Here is a 20940-nt window from a genome sequence, read left to right on the forward strand (position 1 = left end):
ATTAAATGCTTGTAGCTTTTGTATGACTGTGTTATTTGAAAGGTAGCATTCCTGTGATAACTTTATTTTCTCGGAATATCTGAAAGGATAATAAACACAGTCTATAAAATAGAACTTCATTTCTAATTCTGGACAAAACATGAACCAAATTCTGTTTGATCCCCCGAATGTCAACAAGTCCATTTTAATATTCCCTGATTTCCATATTTGCCAACTCCGCAGGACACAATATATACAGAAGTTATAGTGAACAATGAGATGTTGAAATAATTAAGTGTGAGCCCTGGTTACCTCTAGAGTAGGACTTACTATTTGTCTATTGTGATAGAATCAGAGCTCTGTATAAATTATATCAACATATGATTGATTTTTGCACTACAAATTTGACTTTGGAAAGGAAAGGCACCAACTATAATCTCCTTTTACAGCACAAAGTGTACCTATAGAAACCATCGCCATGAGAAAGTCCTGGGAAGTCCGTTCCCAGACATCATACCATTTGAAGTAAAGTTGCTTTGGATTTGAGTGTATGAGGTATTTGGGCCAGTGACCTTCTGCTTTCCCTGGGCTCTGATGGCTAGCCTTGCTATTTTTGTGCATTTTCTTGAAGTGAAACATTCAACCTTTTAAAATTGCATTTTTGTAACGAAGCCAAGAGGAGGAGTTCTTGCTTGGCTCTGCATCAGGACATGGCATTACTGACGGCGTCTCCCCTTCTCTCCACCCTCTCCCGTCATTTCCATAGATGCACATCGGGAATTCCTTCACAGGCCTGCGTCTGGATATGTGCCAGAGGAGATCTGGAAGAAAGCTGGTAAGAATTGTTTAGAAACACGAGTTTGGTGTTCTGGCAGCTGTGTGCAGTTGTTAGTGCTGTGATGTGGTGAATGACAAGAAAGGACTTCGCTGCGAACAGCAACAATAGCAAAAGCAAAGCAAAACAAAGCGAAAACCACAAAACAAAACAAACTGGAAAAAACCCTCATTAATATTCTTAAACCAGGCCTGATTAAAACATGAAATAGTTTTTATTTTCACAGCATCTGTTAGTGCCATTATAATTGAAAGGCTGGCAATATTTCCTTTATAAACCTCTCCCCCCTTTTGAAGCATCTGTAATGACTTCAGTGTGAAATTTTGGCATAGGAGGTCTTAGTTTGCATGCCGTTCTTCTTTGATGGGGAAAGAAATCGAGTGTTTTAGGAATTAAATTACATACATCTGCATTTTTTTCTCTGCATTCTTAAATGGACCAAATCTAGTGAACTTGGTAAGGAACTTCAGAGGAATTATTATTTTTGCTTACAGTCTTTCTCTGTTGTTTAATATTAAATCATCAGAGCTACGTTACTTTTTCAGTTGAGCAACCGAGTGGCTGGGCCTCTCCTTTCTGCATCTGCCTCTCGTTCTCTCCCATTAGCGTCGGTTGCTGTATATTCTGTGTTAAATTTGAAGCTTCCGGGGACGCCCTGACTTGGTATTGGGCTTAAAGTTCAGAGCTGGCAGACTCTCTGTAGAGCACCAGCTAAACCTGAAACCTGTTTAAAAAAAAAAAAAAAGAATCCAGAAGATAAAAGAGAAGTCTGGCTCATGAGCTGAGGAAGTTACAGGTCACAGGTGATGGCTGTGGCTTTGAGCTGCTTAAATTTCAGCGGGTAAGACAGCTTCTCTTGGTGGTACAAAACTGAGAAGGACCATGGCCAGTTCCAGCCACCCACCACAGGGGCGCAGAACTGGTGTGCTGAGTCTCAGAGAGTCTCTGTTGTTCTTATTCCTGTTTTTCTGCAGAAGGTTTCTGTTTAGGTTTTGACTGAATTCAGTTATTTGGAATCCTTTATCACCTGCTGAATATGTGATCACATGCACGTTAGCCACGTATTTTATCTAAGAGTGATAGCAACCTTCCCAAATCTGATAGAATTTTTAAGTTTCAAAGCTGAGGTGAAGAGCTAGGAGGCTCTCCCCAGGTCCTGTCTACAAAGCAGGTGAATTGCAAGTGCAGCTTTCCTTCTTCCTAGCTTGGACCCAGTTGTGCTAACGGTCTCAGTATTCTCCCAAATTGTTACTAACTGAAGTGACTGAAGTGCCATCCGACCCCAAGAAGTCGCTGCGTCTTGCCATTCTTTTTCTTTTCACGTTTCAAGCCCCCTTTCAGCGTCCAAGGCCTGGTATTCCAATTAGAGGTACAGAGAATTGTCATTATGGACAGGAAAGGATGAAAAATGTCTTTCTCTGTTCCCCGTAGTTACCTGTATTTAGGTTAAATTCTTGATAGTTCCTACAGAAAATTGACTGTGAGGGCTTGTGTAATCCAGATTTCTTCTGCGCTGCCTGCTCATTTTCATTGTGTCGCTGACAAGCAGGAGCAGATTTTCCCTCAATCCACCTCCCTTTCTAGAAAGCCAGCACGAATAGCAAGGTGTAGAGGAAGGCTGAGCCAGCAGTTGCAGGCCGATCCAGTAGTGCGTTTGCATTTTGCAGTTCATCAAAGTTGTGCTCTTTGTTCTCCTTCGGTTTTCTTACTTGATCTGTGGGAGTCTACTGATTCCATCATGGCTGTTTCTTCAGTCGCTTCTGTGTCTCCCCACCCAGTCTGCATGTAGTTTAGGTTCACGGGGCTGAGAAGTGGAGAAAAAGGTGTTTCCGTTGTTCCCGTGCAATGCAGAAGAGGGAGCGAACTTTGCAGGGAGAGTGGAGATTATTTCTCCATGTATCGTTCATCTCTACTCTGTCTGCATTCTAAGACATTGTTCCGTTGTGGTGCAGGTGCCCTTCCTCTTCTCATTTTGGTGCCACCCACCATGCCAGAACAGTGTGGACTACCTTTCTAGAGATGGGTGTTAAAACTTAAGGTGTGGATGGCAGATTTATTTAAACAGTTCCAGGAAGTGCTTGTAATATTTTCCTGGACAGACTTCTTCAAAAGCAGGTGTAGAGTTCCCAGTGCAGGTCAAGGGTTCAGAGTTGCCAGTGTGTGTCAAACTGTCCAGTATCCGAGAACACCAAAGGTAAAACGGGCCATCTACGCTCAGCTTCTTAGACTGTGGAAAGACTCTAAAATGTACCTCTGTCAGCAAAGGAACAAAAGCCAGACCCAGGCATAATAGTTCACACCTGTAATCCCAGTGATGGGAAAACTGTCACGGAGATGCAAGACGGAGCCACCCTATGCTACAGGATGAGACCCTGTCTCACAAGACCAAACCAAACAAAGAAACACACAACAACAGCAAAAGCCCTAAACCAATAAACAAACCTGCCTTCCTGTTTTTTAAGAGCAACTTGTAAGTGTGCCTTTGCCACAGAAGTGCTAAGTATTATTTTCATGGCCAAAGCTGACTTAAGCAGAGTTAGATAGCGCTCAAGCTACTGTGTGGTACTAGCAATGCATTGTCTCAACAGGACACTGTAGTTACAAAAGCAAATACTTTCAAATCTTTTCCAGTTTTGATGTCATTTTAGTTTGAAATGATTTTAAATTTTCATAAAATATTTCCAAAAAAAATGTAATCACAATTTCTTTCTGCTTTTATCCACTCCTCATTTTATGACATTTGTGTATATTGTCTTCATTCTCCCTCTCCCACTTTGCCTTTCCCTCTGGATACACACACACACATACACAGACGGGGGAGACCCTATGTAAATTCTGTATATTGCTCCAATGATAGCTTAACGACATTTAATTCATATTTATTTTTAAAAAATTTACAAATCCTAACAAACATTGAAGGCCACATCCACTTTCTCTAAAAGTCATATTTTTCAATGCAAGATAACAAAAGAACTCAAAAGTTACACTGGATCCTTATAAAACTGGAGGGGAAAAAAATCAAACATAAAAGTAGTTCCAAAATTGTGAGTGAATGTTTTTCTTCAGTATATTTCTTTTCAAAGGATCAAAGAATGCTTGCAGTTGGTAATAAATATTCAAGCACCTTGCAAATGTCCTACCAATTCTCTTTGCTGATCTGTACATGCCTGTGGGATTAGAATAGGAATGCATAATTTAAATATAAATTGCCTTATTTGCATATACAATTAGTCAAGCTACAGCTTTGATCCTAAGCAAAAATTATTGTCCTGTATTACAACTTAGATAGAATTTTAATTCACCTTGAATATTCAAACTAAATTAGACCCTGGCTGTATAGTTCGAAGGGCAGCACTTCCCCGGAGCCCTGAGTCAGTTATGATAGGCTAATCAAGGCAGCTTTTGCCTCTTGGTAAAGAAGGGGCCATGAGCTGTGTACAATGCTCTGATTTTATCCAGATTTCCAGGACTTACCTTGCAGGAGCTAACAGAGGATTAGCATGGCTTAGTTAATATTTTCTATCTGGATCTTTCTTTTCGAGTAGAGTGTATGAAACTTAGCCAGACAAGTAATTTAAGGAAATTCCTTTAGGAAGGATGGCACTGAGTGGCTGAGGCTGAAGAAGGCCTGTTAGTTAATGGCAGGAGGGGCCTTCTGATGGCCTGTAGGTCACGCACTGTAGAACCAACTGCAAGGCTTGAAGAACCCTGAGAGGACTTGCAGCTCCTACACTCCCAATCTACAGTAAAACATTTTTATTGGGAATGTATATTTTTAATTAAACAACATTTAATTAAGGTGCTTTTTAAGTGGGTGAAACAATTAAGTGCAAACACTTGAATGAAACATGTCATAATTAGTTTTAATAGAGTGTTAATTGGTAATAGGTTTGCCAAGTTAATAATTACTGCTTATTAAATTTTCAATTAATCATTGTCATTTTACGTTGAATAAAGATGAAAATTAGATAAACTAATTCAGGAGGAGGGTATTTTTACCTTGTTAATTTGAACAGTTAATATTTTAAAAGTGGGAAGTACTTGTTTTAGGTGTCAATCTTCTGCCTTACAGTGGTTGACTCTTTGCATCTTGAGTGCAGCCAAACAGATAATTGGACACCTTGTAGGTTTGCTGTCAGGCCCGGCTGTGTGGCTTGTGGTGTGACTCGGTTTTGTTTGTCCAATGCAACAGTTGGTTGTCCCAAACTACTGGGTATATTTGAAGTAGACAGAGAGCAGCCTAAGACTTAGAAATGACAAGGTTCTTTGTAAAATTCTGGATCATTTACTCTGTAGAAGCACATATCTGTATTATTCAAGCAAGGACAAGAAAAGGAAAACTGTGCCACCCTACCCTTTAGCCCAGGCTGGATCCTACTCTGTAGTCTAGGCTGGACTCTATCCTGTAGCCTAGGCTGGTCTTGAAGTCCTGAATATTGTCATTACAGGCATTCACCATGATGTCAGTCTAGAAAACTGGATCCTTGTGTATCTGGCTGATCTTTACAAGTTCCGTGTGGACATTCTTGCCCCTCTACAGGCTCTAGAATCACCTCTGGAAGCACTATGGTGTGAGAAAGTTAAGGAAAGGTGTATGCATTAAAAATATTGCCAAGAAGGCCATGCCAAAGAAGAATTCTCACTTTTGATTTCCTAAATGAGTTTAAGTGTTTGGATTGATCTTTAGACGACAGAACTGTCCCGGCTTGTGGACGAGAGCTAGGTCTGTTCTGTGAAATTCTGTTAAGAAGGGATGGCTGTCTCTAGTGCTGAGCTAACCCAGGGATGTTCTGTCCTTTGGTCTGGCCTTACATCACAGAGGAGGCAGTGAACGAGGTGAAGCGACAGGCAATGACGGAGCTGCAGAAGGCTGTGTCTGAGGCAGAGAGAAAAGCCCACGACATGATTACCACAGAGCGGGCCAAGATGGAACGTACGGTGGCTGAGGCCAAGCGGCAGGCAGCGGAGGACGCTCTGGCGGTCATCAACCAGCAGGAAGACTCCAGCGAGGTAAGGCCTTTCTGGGGCGCCCCTACCAAGGATTGGACAGATCACGGGGAAAATCTAGGCATTGATGGGCTGACCTAAGGCAGATGTTATCTTATTTACTCATTAACCAGTTGGAAGAAAAGTTCTCAGACCAAGGTGTTGTGATGTATTTGGTAAACAAAACACTGAGGAAGTTTTCTTTTGATCTGTGTGTTTGATGCGTGTGTAACTGTGGATGTGGATGTGTGTGTGCACACGTGCACACAGCACACACCATGGCAAATAAACTCCAGTCAGAAAATAACCTTAGCTGCTAGTCTCTTCCTGCTTCCTTGTTTTACGCAGGGTCTCTTTATTTGCATCTGCACAGATTTCAGTTTATGGACTTGTAAGGGGGAGTCTCCCACTCCATGCCCAATCTGCACAGTGAGGTGCTGTGATTATAAGCGTGTGCACTGTCCTGGACAGGGTTTACATGGGTTCTGGGGGTTCAAGCTCGGGTCCTTACTTGTGGGGAAAGTACTTTACTAACTGAGCTGTCTCCCCAGCTCCTCATGTGAAATACATATCTTCCCCAAAGTTGTACTTAAAATTACTTTAATAATGAATCCTAAAGCCCAATGCTAAAGTAATGTGTGCATGGTTTAAATATTTCTAAAAGATCTGAAGTATGATCTTTGTTTTCATGTGATCTATCATTAACCATTGTGCAGTCCTACCATGACATCGCTTTCTGTGTCATATTATTGAGTGTTATTCCAGTACAGTTATTTCTACACATCCACAGCCACACACATGCACTCACTCAGGGCCTAATGACCCAAGGAACTGGTAAGTAAACAGCTAAAATGTGGCAGAATGTTTTAAAACATATAGCCATAGAATCTCAACAGCATAGAATTGTTCCACGTTAATTAATATAGCACACAATCTTCAACTCCGAAATAACTCCAGATAAAAGGCTGCCATTAGCTCGCCTCACAAAACTGAGCTAGCGGAGGCACGGGCTGATAAGTCAATGCCCCACGACAATACGTGTCTATACTTTGGGAGGGAGGGTAAGGATTTAATTTGTAGCAGGATTTTCTACAGATGAAAGAACCTGCGGGAATCACTCAGTGCCCAGAGTTTTTATTTAATATATAGCAGATGAATAACAGGGGGACAAAAGGAATTGATTTCCAACATTTGGAAGTTTCTCAGGAAGAGAGGGGCAGAGGGAAGTTTATCTTCCTTTATAGGCTGGCTTTTCCATTGTTGTATTAAACTAGACAGAAATTCAGCTTTCCTGGCATCACGCCATTAAGAATAATAAGGACTTTGTTTTGTTTCTGTGGGTTTTTTTTTTTGAAAGTTTATGAATGTCTACTGAAGAGGGTTTGTGCAAGTTGGTGATGTCATGAGGAACACTTATCATCCTGTATGCATTTTTGTTTTCACGCAAGCATTTTAGGTCTGATGTGCCTTTTTAGAGTGTTTGTCGAGGGTTGCCTAGGAAGGAAATGAGTTCATATGCTTTCAGCCAGGCAGTTGCATGTGAGATTCCTTCAGTTTCTCTACATGTTGTGTCTTTCCTATATAACCATGTGGAAAAAAACATGATGGTGACAGTGGTCTTGGCATTATAAACCCAGTGTATTAAATGGACCTAGAAGTTCAGGTCTAGTCCTTCCCAGGATTCCTCCCAACAACCTAGAGGGCTCTGGTTTCCTCAGGCTAGGACATGCCCAGTCTGGTTCTCATGTTGATTGGCCCATTAAATAGGGAATCTGCCGGAAATGTGAGGTCCAGCCTATCTCACAACAGATTCCTTACAACTCATAATTCTCACCTATTTCTGATGCTTTCAATTTTCTTGAACATTAACCATTTGACTGCAAATAAGGTGCAAGTAACATTGAGTTTTAGACAATTTATGATGTTTTAAAAATAAAAATAAGAAGTCTGGTTATGGTAGAAGCTGGTTGAAAAAATATATATTATCATTAAGTTTAACACTTGTTGATTTTTTTAAAATCTTACAAATTAATAGGCCTCCTTTGACTCTGAAAGGAAGTAGCACACACGCATGAACACATGCACACCTTAACGCTCCCCACTTATTTATTTATTCTTTTGTTGTTTATTTGCTTTTGTTTTTGTTTTTTGAGACAGATTTTCTCTGTGTAACAACTCTGGCTGTCCTGGAACTAGCTCTTTTAGACCAGGCTGGCCTCGAACTCACAGAGATCCACGTGCCTCTGCCTCTGAAGTGCTGGGATTAAAGGTGTGCACCACCACCACTTGTCTTATTTATTTATTTTTATATTAAATTATTGAGCTTTTTTATGTATTAGGGATAGTGCTGGCCCTGAGAGTCCCACAATCTTCTTCTCATGTTGACTGCAATTCACCAAGAAAGCTAAGTAATTAAATTATGGTGAACCTCAAAGATGAAAGCTTCTGTTGTGGAAGGATAATCAGGTAGACTGACCGTTGTGGCTGCTGCTTTTTCCTTAGGCCATCGTAATGTCCCTGCAGGGAAGAAACAGCAAGGTGGGGGGGGTAGATTATAGAAGATGACATGGCTGGTGAGTTCTTAGAGGGGACACTCAGGCTGAGATGAGGCAAGAGATTCCTGGAAACTAAAAGGAGGGGCTGTCTCTGTTTGGGGTCAAGATGAGGAAGATGGTTGTAGTGGTGGTGGGGGTTGGGGCTGAGGGATAACCTTAGATAGGCTGGCTGAAACTCAGGAGATGAATTTTCACACGGGGTCCTCTTCATACATCAGAAGACCAGATATGAACCACATTTAAAACCTTGCTGAAGGACTGGGCAAGTAGCTCTTATGTATGGGGCACGGAGCCCTGAGTTTGATCTTTAGCAACTCATCAAACCCAAACTGATGATGCTTGCATTAATCTCAGCACTCTAGAATTAGAGGCAGGAAGTTCAAGGTCATCCTTCACCAAGTAGTAAGCTTGGAGCCAGCATGAGCTACAAGATGCTATGTTTGAAAAACAATAATAACAATGAGAAACAAGACAAAACAAAAATTTGTACTAGATTTGATCTATCCATGGTGTTCGGGGAAACAATAGAACAGGTAGCCTATGCTTGGGTATTCTGTGCTGTGCACATAAACAATACTAGTTAACACATTTTAAAAGCTCTAGCGAATTAGTAAGTCTAGCTGGATAGACAAGTCTTTACAGTGGAAATAAATAAGAAGAATAGAAGCTTATGAGGTTCACTTTGTCCAGTGTTAAAATTAGGATTCTCCACTGTTGAACAGGGTGTTAGTTGAGTACATGGATGCATAGTATGAAGCTGCCATGCTCAGGTACTTTAGAGCGTCCCACACTACTCTCAAATGTGCTTGTTAGGATAATAAATTACATTGCAACCAGACGTTAACACCATGCTCACCTGGCTGCATAATCAACTGTTCTTGTAACTAGAAGAACCTAAGAGTAGAACCCAGAAGTCTTTTTTTTAAACAAATGACAAAATAAGATATAAATCAAATAAAACAAAATCATGAGATCCGTGCTGGACAAGGCAACCCAGGAAGTCCACAGTCGGGGAGTATTGCCTGGGGAGGCAGTGGGAGCTCTGGCAGCAGGTTGGAGTCATTGGTTTGTGGCTGACTGTGGACACTAGATTGGGAAAAACAGGACAGTTATTTATGCCAGTCCCTGCTTTCAAACACCCCAAGGGAATAAAGCAAAGTTACAGTAGAAGAAACAGAAGCATCTTGGAAACCAAAATCAGCAGCGATTTCAGCAAGCGAGAGTCTGAGGAGGTAACCCTGCCAGACACTAAGGAGGCTCTCTCCCTGGAGCTCTCAATGCCTGTGGGCGAAGGCAATTAACGTGGAGGATGTGCAAGCTTTCAGATTCTAGTAGTGCAGAGGCACTGCATCCAGAGCAGGAACTAAACCCCCATCTTCATTGCAGCCAGTGCTAAGAGGTAGGGTGAACCCCTGCTGTGCACACAGACCCTCAGGCTCCGTGCTCATCACTGCCATGACTATGAACCACACTGCAGTTCCTGTATTTGCTCCAAGAGCTAAAGCCATTTGCCTGTGGCTTTAGTACTACTGGACAGTGGTACTGAAAATGAAACACAGGCTGCCCTGACTCTGAAGCCTGTGCCATTTGGGTTACCTACCATGATATCTTGTCTTCGCTGGCTCATGATCCAACCTGCTCCCACTGTAGGGAACAATACTCTCCTCTAACCAGTGGTGCCACAGTGGGACCTAAGAAAAGGTCTTACATGGGCAGAGGGGGGCATTTTGCAAAGAGTGTTTGACTGACAGTCCAAATGCCAGCTGGGGATTAGGGAGGTCTTACACCTTGGCTATGTAGTTTCTTCTCTTTGTAACTTGGAAGAAATCTTTTAATGCAAAAGTGAAAAAACTTTTAAGGCCTTAGGATCCTGGACTGCAAAATACCCCTGAGCATGGCTTTTAAAGGTCAAATGCAGTGTGGGGTCTAACATGTGATCTCCTTGTGGGTTCAGGTCAGCAGGTTGCTTGGTAAAGTTTTGTTTTTATAGAATCAGAAGAGGAGCCTTTGCTTTTGTGGATTGTAGTTAGAACGATTTTATTTCAGTGTCTTGAGCTCCAGTTACAGATAAGACCTAGTGAAAAAGACAGTCATTGGGCAGGAAGCCTTTGTCTCTCAGAAAAAGAGTTCTCAACAGTGAAGACTAGAAGTGTCTTTTGCTGCTAGGACAGTCAGATTATTCTCTGTATATCTAAATAACAAGAGAAAGGAACTAGCTCTCCTGCCCCAAGGGACAAAGGGACTTTCTGATAGAAAAAAAGTATAGGATCTTTGCTATAAAATTCTGGCATCCAGAATCTTCCATCTATCCTTGGTATATATCTGTATATAACAGTGTGTTTAATGTATTCTGCAAAGAGGAACTTTATATCCGGCCTTGATTCTTCACCTGTATCCCAGGGCAACTTGGCATGGTCAAAAGCAATTATTTTAGCTTATGGTTTCAGAGGGATAAGAGTCTATCATGGCGGGAGGCAAGGCTCGTGACCAGGAAGCTGAGATCTCACAGCCTCAATGGCAGGCATGAAGCAGAGGAAGTCAACTGGGAGTAGAGTAAGCTCCTCCCACTCCCCCACCAGTGCCATACCTCCTCAGCAAGACCACACCTCCTAAACCTTCCCACACAGCACCACCAATGGGGGCTGAAGGTTCAGATGCCCCAGGATATGGGAAATATCTCTCAGCCAAGCTACCACACATGCTTCCTCCATTTCCAGATGAGAGGTTCATGGTCAGAACTGCTGGTCAGGCATCAGCTGCCTAGGCATAGACGCAGACAGGAAATTGAGTACTGTTATCCAAGAGAAATGATAGACATGGCGTTTTAAGGTTTCTGATGGGGTTGGGAAGTGTCCACATGGGAGTTTTTCTTCTCTCTCTCTCTCTCTCTCTCTCTCTCTCTTTCTCTCTCTTTTCTCCTTTCTTTCTTCTTTTTTTTTACTCACGCATGTATTAAATTTTCCTATATACTCATTGGAATGCAGTGTGAAGGGCAATAAAATATGCAAGTTTTTAAAAATTTTAATCCTGAAAGATCATTCAGCTGCTCTTTTTTGCTCCTCTGAATGGGAAGAAAGGACTTTAGAGCTGGAGAGAAACTGCTCAGGGCCCTCAGTTCTTGGACCAGAACCAGGAAGGACTACGGCAAGAGGCCTCGGCTCTCAGCAGCTCCACTATCCAAAACATCTGTTTCTGCATTTGGCTCAATTCCATGGCTTTTTTTTATATTTGTAAAATTGTTCCCATCTTTGCAAACACTTTAAAAAATAAAGAAGTCCCCATTCTGTCTCCTTGTTCCCTCCCCGGCACATGCATTTGTAATTACCTGGTTTAGTCTGTGTGTTTAATCAGTTTAAATTGAGAATGTTGCGTACATCTGATTTCAATCTGAGGGAGCCGTTGAGCACTGGGCAGTTACCACCCTGGAACCTGCCAAAATGTGCCTCTGCCAAAACACGATAGGACTCACACCGGGGTATTTCCTAAAGACGCCACTTGACTCAGATTAGATGTTTAATTTCCTTAAAATGTTGTTTTGGATTTGGGTCTCTGTTCCCTAATTGGGATTTTCTGATGTAATTTAGGAATATCGCTTATTTGATGAGTGGGTTCCAGGACCCAGCTGGCAATCTCCTGAAAGCTAAACCCCACAGAAGTAAACTTCACTCCAAGCACAGAGCGTGGCCCCTCGAGCTTCGCAAGCTGGGCCGGGCCCACATTTATTGACAATTTCATGGAAAAATCATCCACGCACTGCAGCGAAGTTCAGCTTGGGAGAGGAAGGCTTCTTCTTGTGGCCATGGTCAGAGTTTGTGCCTGTTTTGAGATTTTCTTTTCTTTATGTGTTCTTTGGAGAATGGCTCTTTGAGATCCCATTAAAGTAGTCCACGAGTAGCCTCAGCCTCCTATGTGATGGAGTTAAGAGGAGTGACCTATCACACCTGGCTCCTGGAGACATTTCATCTTCATTTAATTGAACTAGAAAAAGAAGTTAAATTGTAGGTACTGACTGATCCTTGCAGATTTGCTTTACTAGCGATAGTCCCCTATCAAGTAAGTTAGTAGACTGAGATTATAGATTGTGATTTGTGATTTTTTTTTCCCCCTAGTACTGGAATTTCTGAAGGGGTAAGGATTTAAGACACAGAGCAGAACTTTTTCCAACGTGTGTATGTGTGTGTGTTTGTGTGAGTGTGTGTGTGTGTTGTAGATCAGAGAACAGCACTCAGGAGTGGGGTCTCATCTTCCACCACATTGAAGCAGAGTCCCTCTCATTTCTGGGGCTGTGGTGCATCCTCCTGGGTAGCCAGCACTTGAGCGTCTGGCCAGACCACAACATCTATCTGTTCACGTGTTCCTGGATGGAACTCACGTCATCAGACTTACACAGAGCACACTTTTATCCACTGAGCCATCTCCTTAGTCTATTCTGTAGGCTTGGAACCAGAGTTCTTGAAATTCCTAGCCTCTGACCCTTGAGAGTCTCCAGGATCCCCTTGTTAGCAGTTAATGTAATTCCTGAAAATCCCTATATATTCTGCACAGTGGAATAAAGCTTTGCTTGTCAGGGAAATAGTCTGACATTTCAGCTTTTTTTTACATTCCAGTGTTTTTCATAGGCTCATGAGTCATCTCTAGACATACCCCCAACATAATGAGCCCCATAAATACAGAGAACACACGGAGGAACCATGCAGTATCTCAGTAATTACTTTAAAATGTGATTTAATTGCGATGTAATCACAACTGTCAACTGGTTGTATTATTAGATTATTGCTAAAAATTTGTTTTGCAGCAGGGTATTGGTGGCCCATGCCTTTATTAACCCAGCACTCAAGAGGCAGAGACAGGCAGATCTCTGTGAGTTCAAGGGCAGCCTAGTGTACAAGAGCTAGTTCCAGGACAGGTTACAGAGAAACCCTATATCAGAACAAAAAAAAAAGTTTTGCCAGAAACTAATCAAAACCATTGACAAAAGCTGAGGATGTAGCTGAGTGCGAGAATACTTGGTTAGTGTGTGGAAGACCCTGGTTTCATTCCGGGCACTGCAAAACAGAACCAGGGCATAGGGAACTCAGTGGTGTAATACTATGGCCACCTAACAGAGCACTTCACAGTGGAATCAGTCTTCCCCAGGAGCTAGAAACATGTTTTACTCATGAGATGAACATTTCGGTATGGCTTTCTCAGGTGCTGTCCCTCCTGCTGGAAGCATCTCTGAGAGAATTGTCACAGTTGGTCCCCACCCCTTTGACCTTGCTTCCATTAGCTTGACCCCACACGGGTGGCCTTCAGTCTCTCGGACGTCTGTGCTCTGTCTGATTCATGAGGTGTTTGTCTTAGCATGTAAATTTCAGAGGTCACCTCATTTCTGTGTTTTAAAGCTGGCAGCTGGTTTTTCCTCCTCCCGATGCACAGTTCCCTCTAACTTCCCTGAGTCACAGGGGACCTCTGCCAGCTGGGAAATGCTGTATCCAAGTAGAATTGTTATTCACCCAGCCTTAGGATTTCTTACTTTTCAAGACTAAATTAGGCATCAACTCATGTGTTCATTTCACAAGTTTTTGTTTTTTGTTTTGTTTCTCTTTTTTTCTTTTTTCTTTTTTCTTTTTTTGAGCATCTCATCCCTGTCAGGCTAAGAAGCATTTATCATAGGTTGGTTTCAGAGATGGTTCCCTTCCAATTACTGAGGTAAAGAGTGGTATTCTAAGATTAACCTTGTGTTTGGTTGTTAGGGTTACTGAATGGATTCTGTGGAAAGAGCTAACTCTCCAGAGAGCCCACTTCTGCTCTGCCATATCCCGTCCAGGCTGGGATGGAACAGGGAACAGAATCCTTCATCTCATGTTCAATAAGTCCAGTATTGTGGTCCTCTAGTTGCTTTGTGGTTCCTGTTAGTATCCAGGAGGAGAAAGCCTTTCCCCAGAGTACTGGATTTGTACCTAGCCATTCCAGAATTGGTGCGAGAAGAACAAAAGTTGGGAAGTGGAGGTTAGAATTAGTATAGCATGGATAATTTACTACATATGGAAATAGCCAAATCCAGGAAGAAGGCGTTTTTCTGGTAAACAATGGGTCCTCAGCCATTTTTGTCAATGCCATAGCCATTGCTGACAGAAAATTGAGACAACTGAGTCTGAATTGAAAAAATTCAGTACCTCTGTAGGGGATATTGGAAATGTTCCCCTAGCCTGGAAGTGCAGGTTAACATGCGACCACCTGGGTGACCAGGCAGCACACGTGAAGAAGAGCTAGGAGAGTTTGACGTGTAGTCTATGTGCTAGCCGTGAAGACTGAGTCAGGAGCGTGACGGGGTCTCTCCTGATAGAATGGAGAGCTAGCAGTAACGTGAACAAAACGATGAGTGGCCATCAGGTAAAGCCCTGGTAGGAACCAGCTAGCCCATCCAGAGCAGCTGCAGGGGCTGGGACATCAGCCAAAGGAATCAGATATCCCATCCAGAACAGCCCACAGCGGCCAGCGGTAGGGCTTTTTGACCCAGTGCCTTCCCGTGAATGTGGCTTGCCTGGAGCTGTGGCCCCTTGTTGAGGAACAGAGCACTGGCCAACACTGCTGCCCACTCCTCCTCCTCTCAGCTTCAAGCTTCAGGATGCCAGAGTACAGGCCAGGAGAAGGAAGCAGGCTGGAGAGGAAAGAGAGGGTTGCGCTGTGGTGCAATTGGAAGTTCAGCCCAGAGGAGGTTACACCAGCGCTGAAGCCTTCAGAATTGTCCATTTTGTGTCTGTAGTTCTTGAAGCTGTAGGAACAGCTCCCAGGTTTACTAGATTTTCCCACCCATGAAACGTTCACCTGGTGTCTCTCCTCCTTCTTTAGAGTTGCTGGAACTGTGGCCGGAAAGCAAGCGAGACCTGCAGTGGCTGTAACACCGCCCGGTACTGTGGCTCCTTTTGCCAGCATAAAGACTGGGAGAAGCACCACCACATCTGTGGACAGACCCTGCAGGCCCCACAGCAGGGAGACACACCTGCAGTCAGCTCCTCAGTCACACCCAGCAGTGGGGCTGGGAGCCCAATGGACACACCACCAGCAGCCACGCCCAGGTCGACCACCCCGGGAACACCCTCCACCATAGAGACGACGCCTCGCTAGACCTAAGCTCGGACTGTCAGAGGAAAGACACCGCAACCAACACGAAAGCAATTCCTCATCCTCAGATGCTCAAAGCCGTTTTTCTGTTTGTTTGTTTATAGATGAACTATCTATCTTATTTCAGTACTTTCAACAAGAGAGAACCTAACTGTATCTTTTGAGGTGGTAGTAAAACACAGAGGGCCAGTAACGGGTCGTAATGACTTACTGTGGATAACAAAGATATCTTTTTAGAGAACTGAAAAAAGGAAAAAATATAACGTGAAATGCTAGATTTGACCTCCTCCCTGTTATTTCCAAGTAGCTGGGATTTTAAACTAGATGACCTCATTAACCAATGCTTTACCAAGCAGCAAACCAAGAGATTGTTCATTGCTGTTGAAAGCAAAAATGCTAATATTAAAAGTCACAGTGTTCTTTATATATAATAATGGAAAGAAAAAAAAAAGAGGCGATCCCTCAAGGGCACGAGCGTTGGATACAGCACTAGACATTTTAACAAGAAGATGAATGGCGTCTGTGGGTTGCTAACTGAACTTTGAAGACCCGCTACAAAACGCGCAGATGTGCAGCAGATTGGAAGGAGACACAGATGTTCGTTTTTTTTTTTTCCTGTTTCTGAAGCGAAATAATAATATCCAGGTCAACAGAATGAAAAATGAAAGATGATTTCCAGTGGGATGTATGACCACAGCAGCAAGAAAAAAAAATGTCATAATACAAAGGCTCCTTTACACACACACGCACACACACACACACACACACACACACACTCTTAAGAGACAGCCTGCAGTTAATTAGCATTCTGGCAGCTTCCAGCTCAGCCAGCTGCCCTAAATAACCCTTCAACATTTCTTCACTTTTGCAAGGTTCCACAGAGTAAGACATTGGGTCTATTCCAGCTCATTCATTTTATATTGAAAACTAGTTTTTTTTAAAAAAAAAAGATGGTGGCTCCAGCTCCAGCCCCCTTTCCAAAATTTTTCAACCCCACCCTGTTTGGTTTTTAATTAAAATCTAATAGTTCTCTTGGTGTTAAACACTTCTGTCCTGTGAGGTTCCCAATGGTGTTCTTCTTGTAAATGTGTTGGCCAAATGTGAGGATGCGTTGTAGTTTATCCATATGCCCACATTTAGTCTCCTTATTCCTAGTTGGTGAGAAACCTGTATCTTTCTATGCTGCTTTTATATCTGTATGTATTAGTGATATTTCTCTAGTAGTTAAAAAAAAAAAGAAAAGGAAAAAAAAAAACCTTTTTTGGTTGTCCTCAAGAAAAGAAAAGAAAAGAAGAAGCTATCTTTTGGAGCTGCTAACTCACTCTCTTATAGGGTTTTTTTCCGGAAACCAGCATGCTTCATGGAATGCTAGCATATGGGTGTTGTGTAAGAGGGGTGTACATAAATGTATTCTGCACTGTCACGATGACTCCCTGGGCATGCTCTTTTTTTTTTTCAAACAAAATTTTTAAATATGCTAGAGCCATTTTACCAGTTTTAGCTGTAGCATAGAGTAGTAGTGGAATTTTTCTTTCCTTTTTTTCTTTATTTTTTATGAAAAAAATTATTAGGGACTTTTTTAAAAAAATAAAATAACAAGATATCCTACTTTTTAAAAAAAAAGGACAGTGCATGCATATTGCTGTAAGGTTGTTTAAGTATTTCTAATTTTACAAAAAAAAAATGAAATCATCAGAGCTCCAAATGCTGAGGTGTAGACGGACAGCTTTAACCCTGCTGGGTGCCAGGTTATACAGTATCGGGAAGTCAGCCAAAGACTGATCTGATGGACCAAAACCAGGACTTCTGAAAAGCACCAGAAATACTTTCCAAATGATCAGCAGGTTAGCCATGTTCAGTGTGAATCCATTAACCCTTCGTTGTCCAGGGTCCAGACCAGAACTACGTGTTAGTTTTGAAACCCAATAGCCCAGGATGTGGTTGTGTGCTTTAAGAGTCGGCAGAGCTGCAGGCTGTGTAGACAACCAAAGTTGACAAGGCTGGGAAGACACCACTCCACATACACACACACCAAGCATTTCTTTACAAATCGAGTACAATCCATTCGCTTGTGGGAGGGGGGTTGATGTAGCCCTTGGATACAGTTTTCAGTGGCTTTTAAGTTATCTGCATAAGAGGTGATCCTCATGGGTTTGCTTTATGTCTCGCCAATTTAAGATTTTCTTATAACATTTCCCCTGTACTTTCATATACCAGTCGGTTTTAATTCTGTTCAGGTGGTGTTGTGTTCTTTTTTGTTTTGAATGGCCTTTTAGTTCAGGAAGTTCTGATGAGCAAATCAATGCATCTATCTCTCTGCATGTTGGAAGTCCATCTGCCAGCACACCTGCCAAAGTGAAGTGAGAAGCACACAGGAGGCTCTGAACGGGTTCTGTCTTACCATGGTGCTCCCAGAATCCTTGGACCTCACTCTGCTTTCTAGTCTGCTTGTGACACTGGACAGTCCTTTCTTAGAGCTATTCTATGTTCTAGGCTACGAAGGGTTAAAGAATCCCACAAATGAGGTATGTCATACCCACACGTCTTGAGCTTGAGAAGCTGTGATGTATGTGGGACAGCACTGTTATTCTTAACACTAGTGTGTAAAATAAGGATTAGTACAGTACGTCTCATTCCTTTTTAATTCAGGGCACCCTGAGTGAAAACAAAACAAAAAAAAAATCCCTAACTCTGAGCTCTATCTCTAATTCCTCTTCCTCCTTCCCCTCCTCCTCTTCCTCTCCTCCTGTTTTGCTACATTCTCCTCAGTGGCAAAAACTTTCACTCTACCTCTGACAGCATGAATATTGCACCGGTAGCTAACAGAAACTGGTCTAGTCAAACCAAATGGGCACAAGAGAACCAGGATACCAAAAGCTAAGCTCATACAGCTGCAAACCATATCACTTCTTGGTAACAATGCAGACCTCATAAACCTAAAAAAAAAAAGAGAAAGAAAAGAAGACTTTTGTTCCTTTCCTTTCTTGCTTGTCACTTATATTCAGGCTATGTGAGAGTATTAATTTGTAGGTATTACACATTACAAAAAGTTACCTTCATTGGATAGAATTGAATGGTGGTCGCTGATAGGAATAGGGCGTCCTCTATCTCTGATCTCTCTTTTTTCTCTTTCTCTTTTTCTCTGTCATGAGACTGTGTGTGACAGGGCCACCTGTCTTTTTAATTTGTTTCTTAATTTCTTTTTTTTTTAATGTGTAGGTGCATGTCTTGGGGATTTAAAAATTTCAAGGCTGGTTTACTTATGCAAAGCATGCCTATGTCTGGAATACTTAGGGAAAGAAAGCGACTCCATGTTGTCCGAATTCCTCAAGGGACAGAAAAAAAAATTGGAGACTGTTGAAATGCAGATTTGAAGTAATTTTATTTTAATTATTTTGGGTTCTGCGACATTATTGTGAAAAATTAAAGTTGTTGTGCAATACTTAATTCAGACATGTACCACAAGTTAACGGTAGACTAACACTGGGGGCGGGGCTAGGCATCATGCTTTTGTCGGCACACTCTTGAGCTTTGACGTCTACTATGTCTCAACTGTGGTTTCTTGTTTATCTTTTTTATTTTTTCCTTAGTTGGACTGTAATGTATGGTCTGTCAACCTGTGAATCTTTAAAGTATGATTCAGGTATTGTTGTATTCTTTACTGTGTAATAAAAATGCTTAAAAAAAAGTCTGTATTCTGTCTCCCTTATCTTCACAGTGTGCCAAAGCTAAAGCTCAGGGACCCTAGCCCGGGAAGTCAATCCTTCATGGAGCATGCCTAGAGTCTTTTCAGCTACAGCGTATGTTTCTAACATGAGTGGTTCATCCATGCATGATGAGAGAATGTTTGTGAGGTCAAAGCAGTCACGTCTAGAAGGATATTCAGGTCCTCCATTGGAAAGGATAGCTTAGTCTGGGTCGTCTTCTTCAGAAAGGTCCATTTCCCATCTTCTGAGTCTCTGGCTCTCAGCAGGTTGCAGCTATGCACAGATTCAGGGCGCATCCACTGAGGCAGACCTATTCATCTGTTGCCAGCATGTTCACACTTGTTTCTGTGCATTTGTCATGCATGGTACGGAGTGTCTAACTTGTTTCTGAAACCCATGTTATCCTTTTAACTATATATATATTAATATACATATTAATATATATATTCATTCTCATGCATTGGTTATAAAGTAGCTTAGAATGTAGAGAACCAATCAGTCTTCTACACTAGGAACCCAATGGATTTTCATGTAGTTTTCACAACACATTTTTTTTTTTAAGGACTGTATATACTATATTCTAGCAGGATTTCCCATTTACTTGGAAGATTCCCACTATGGGCTAAAAACTAGTTTAAAGGAATTAAGTGAACTGTATGTGTAAGGACTGAGTCTGGATAGCTGTCACATAGATGCTTGTGAGTGGGAGGGTGGCTGAGGACCTTCTGTTCATTTCCTTTGTATGCCAACTAGGTCCCCATCTCTGTCCTGAGACCTGGCTTCTCCAGCTGATCTTGAGAAACAGCTCATTTGACAGGGCAGTGGGAGAACATGTAAAACATGGATGACTTTCATACCCCTATAACATGAACAGGCTGACTATTTTGTAGTTAAATTTTTTTTCTTAGTATACCAAACCAGCCTGGCTCAATTGCCTTTCCTTGTTTGTACAAATATTTTCTTTTTCTCTTCCCAGTGGAGCAGAGCAGAAACCAGAAGGTATGGAGACTAGAGAGTGCTGAGAATCCTTGAAAAGCCCCTTTATAAACAGCCCGTGACAACAGGCGCTGCGACGTGTGTGCAACAGGCAATGCTGCACAAGTGGGAAATAGCTGAGCTTAGAGGAAGGATGGGAACAAAGTCCATCAGCTTCTGGGGGTGAGCACCACTTTCTAAATGATGTTATTGATATGTTCGATAATATTAAAACTCTGTTTGCCATGAAAAGAACACTAAGCTATTTCCCCAGAATGGGAGGGGGAAGAAATGATCAAAGAGGTGCTTTTCTGTATGGCTGTTTATATCTTTATCCCAAGGTGAATAAATAAAGTTGTACTTGCCTAAGCTTGTCCCTGGTCAGTCTATTCTCAACCACACTAGAGAAACTGGATCAGGCAAAAGCAGGAAATATCTTTTCCATAAAACCTCTCCATCTACACAGACAGGAAGATAGATCCAAAGTTGCTTCTCCTTTGCTTCTGGAATTTTCTGATTTACATAAGCTTTTGTTTAAAACACTTGCAAATCCACAGATGGGAAATCTATGGAGGGCTCTTAAGGTCACTATGCTTTACCTACAAGCATGACAGTTGAGTAGGGGGAGCTTCCAGTGGCTATGAGACGGGATGCCCCCTCTTTGTTCCCGACGCTAACTGTGTAGGGCTGGAGTTCTACCCTGCACTGGCAAGAAAGAATGAGTTGTCACGCTCTAAGTCACTAACAAACTCGATTTCTGTGCCTCGGTGAAAAGTAGGAAGATGAGAGCCACGTT

At 42.2% G+C, this 20940-nt stretch overlaps 1 protein-coding gene across 9 annotated transcripts in view; it reads left to right on the forward strand.

The window, feature by feature from the left end:
- Window positions 1-20504, forward strand: part of Runx1t1 (RUNX1 partner transcriptional co-repressor 1) — a 149162-nt gene extending 128658 nt beyond the window's left edge. For 8 of the 9 annotated variants that reach the window (XM_041657148.1, XM_041657152.1, XM_041657147.1 and 5 more), the window contains 3 exons: window positions 746-814; window positions 5634-5824; window positions 15190-20135. In XM_041657148.1, the coding sequence (XP_041513082.1) occupies window positions 746-814; window positions 5634-5824; window positions 15190-15465 (536 nt within the window). In that variant the 3' untranslated portion in view covers window positions 15466-20135. The other variant, XM_041657156.1, reaches the window with a different exon arrangement.
- Window positions 20505-20940: the final 436 nt, after the last annotated feature.

Source organism: Microtus oregoni, unplaced genomic scaffold, assembly GCF_018167655.1.
Source record: "Microtus oregoni isolate MIOR12 unplaced genomic scaffold, Mior012 000008F_ref0000371, whole genome shotgun sequence".
In the NCBI taxonomy this organism is placed as follows: Eukaryota; Metazoa; Chordata; class Mammalia; order Rodentia; family Cricetidae; genus Microtus; species Microtus oregoni.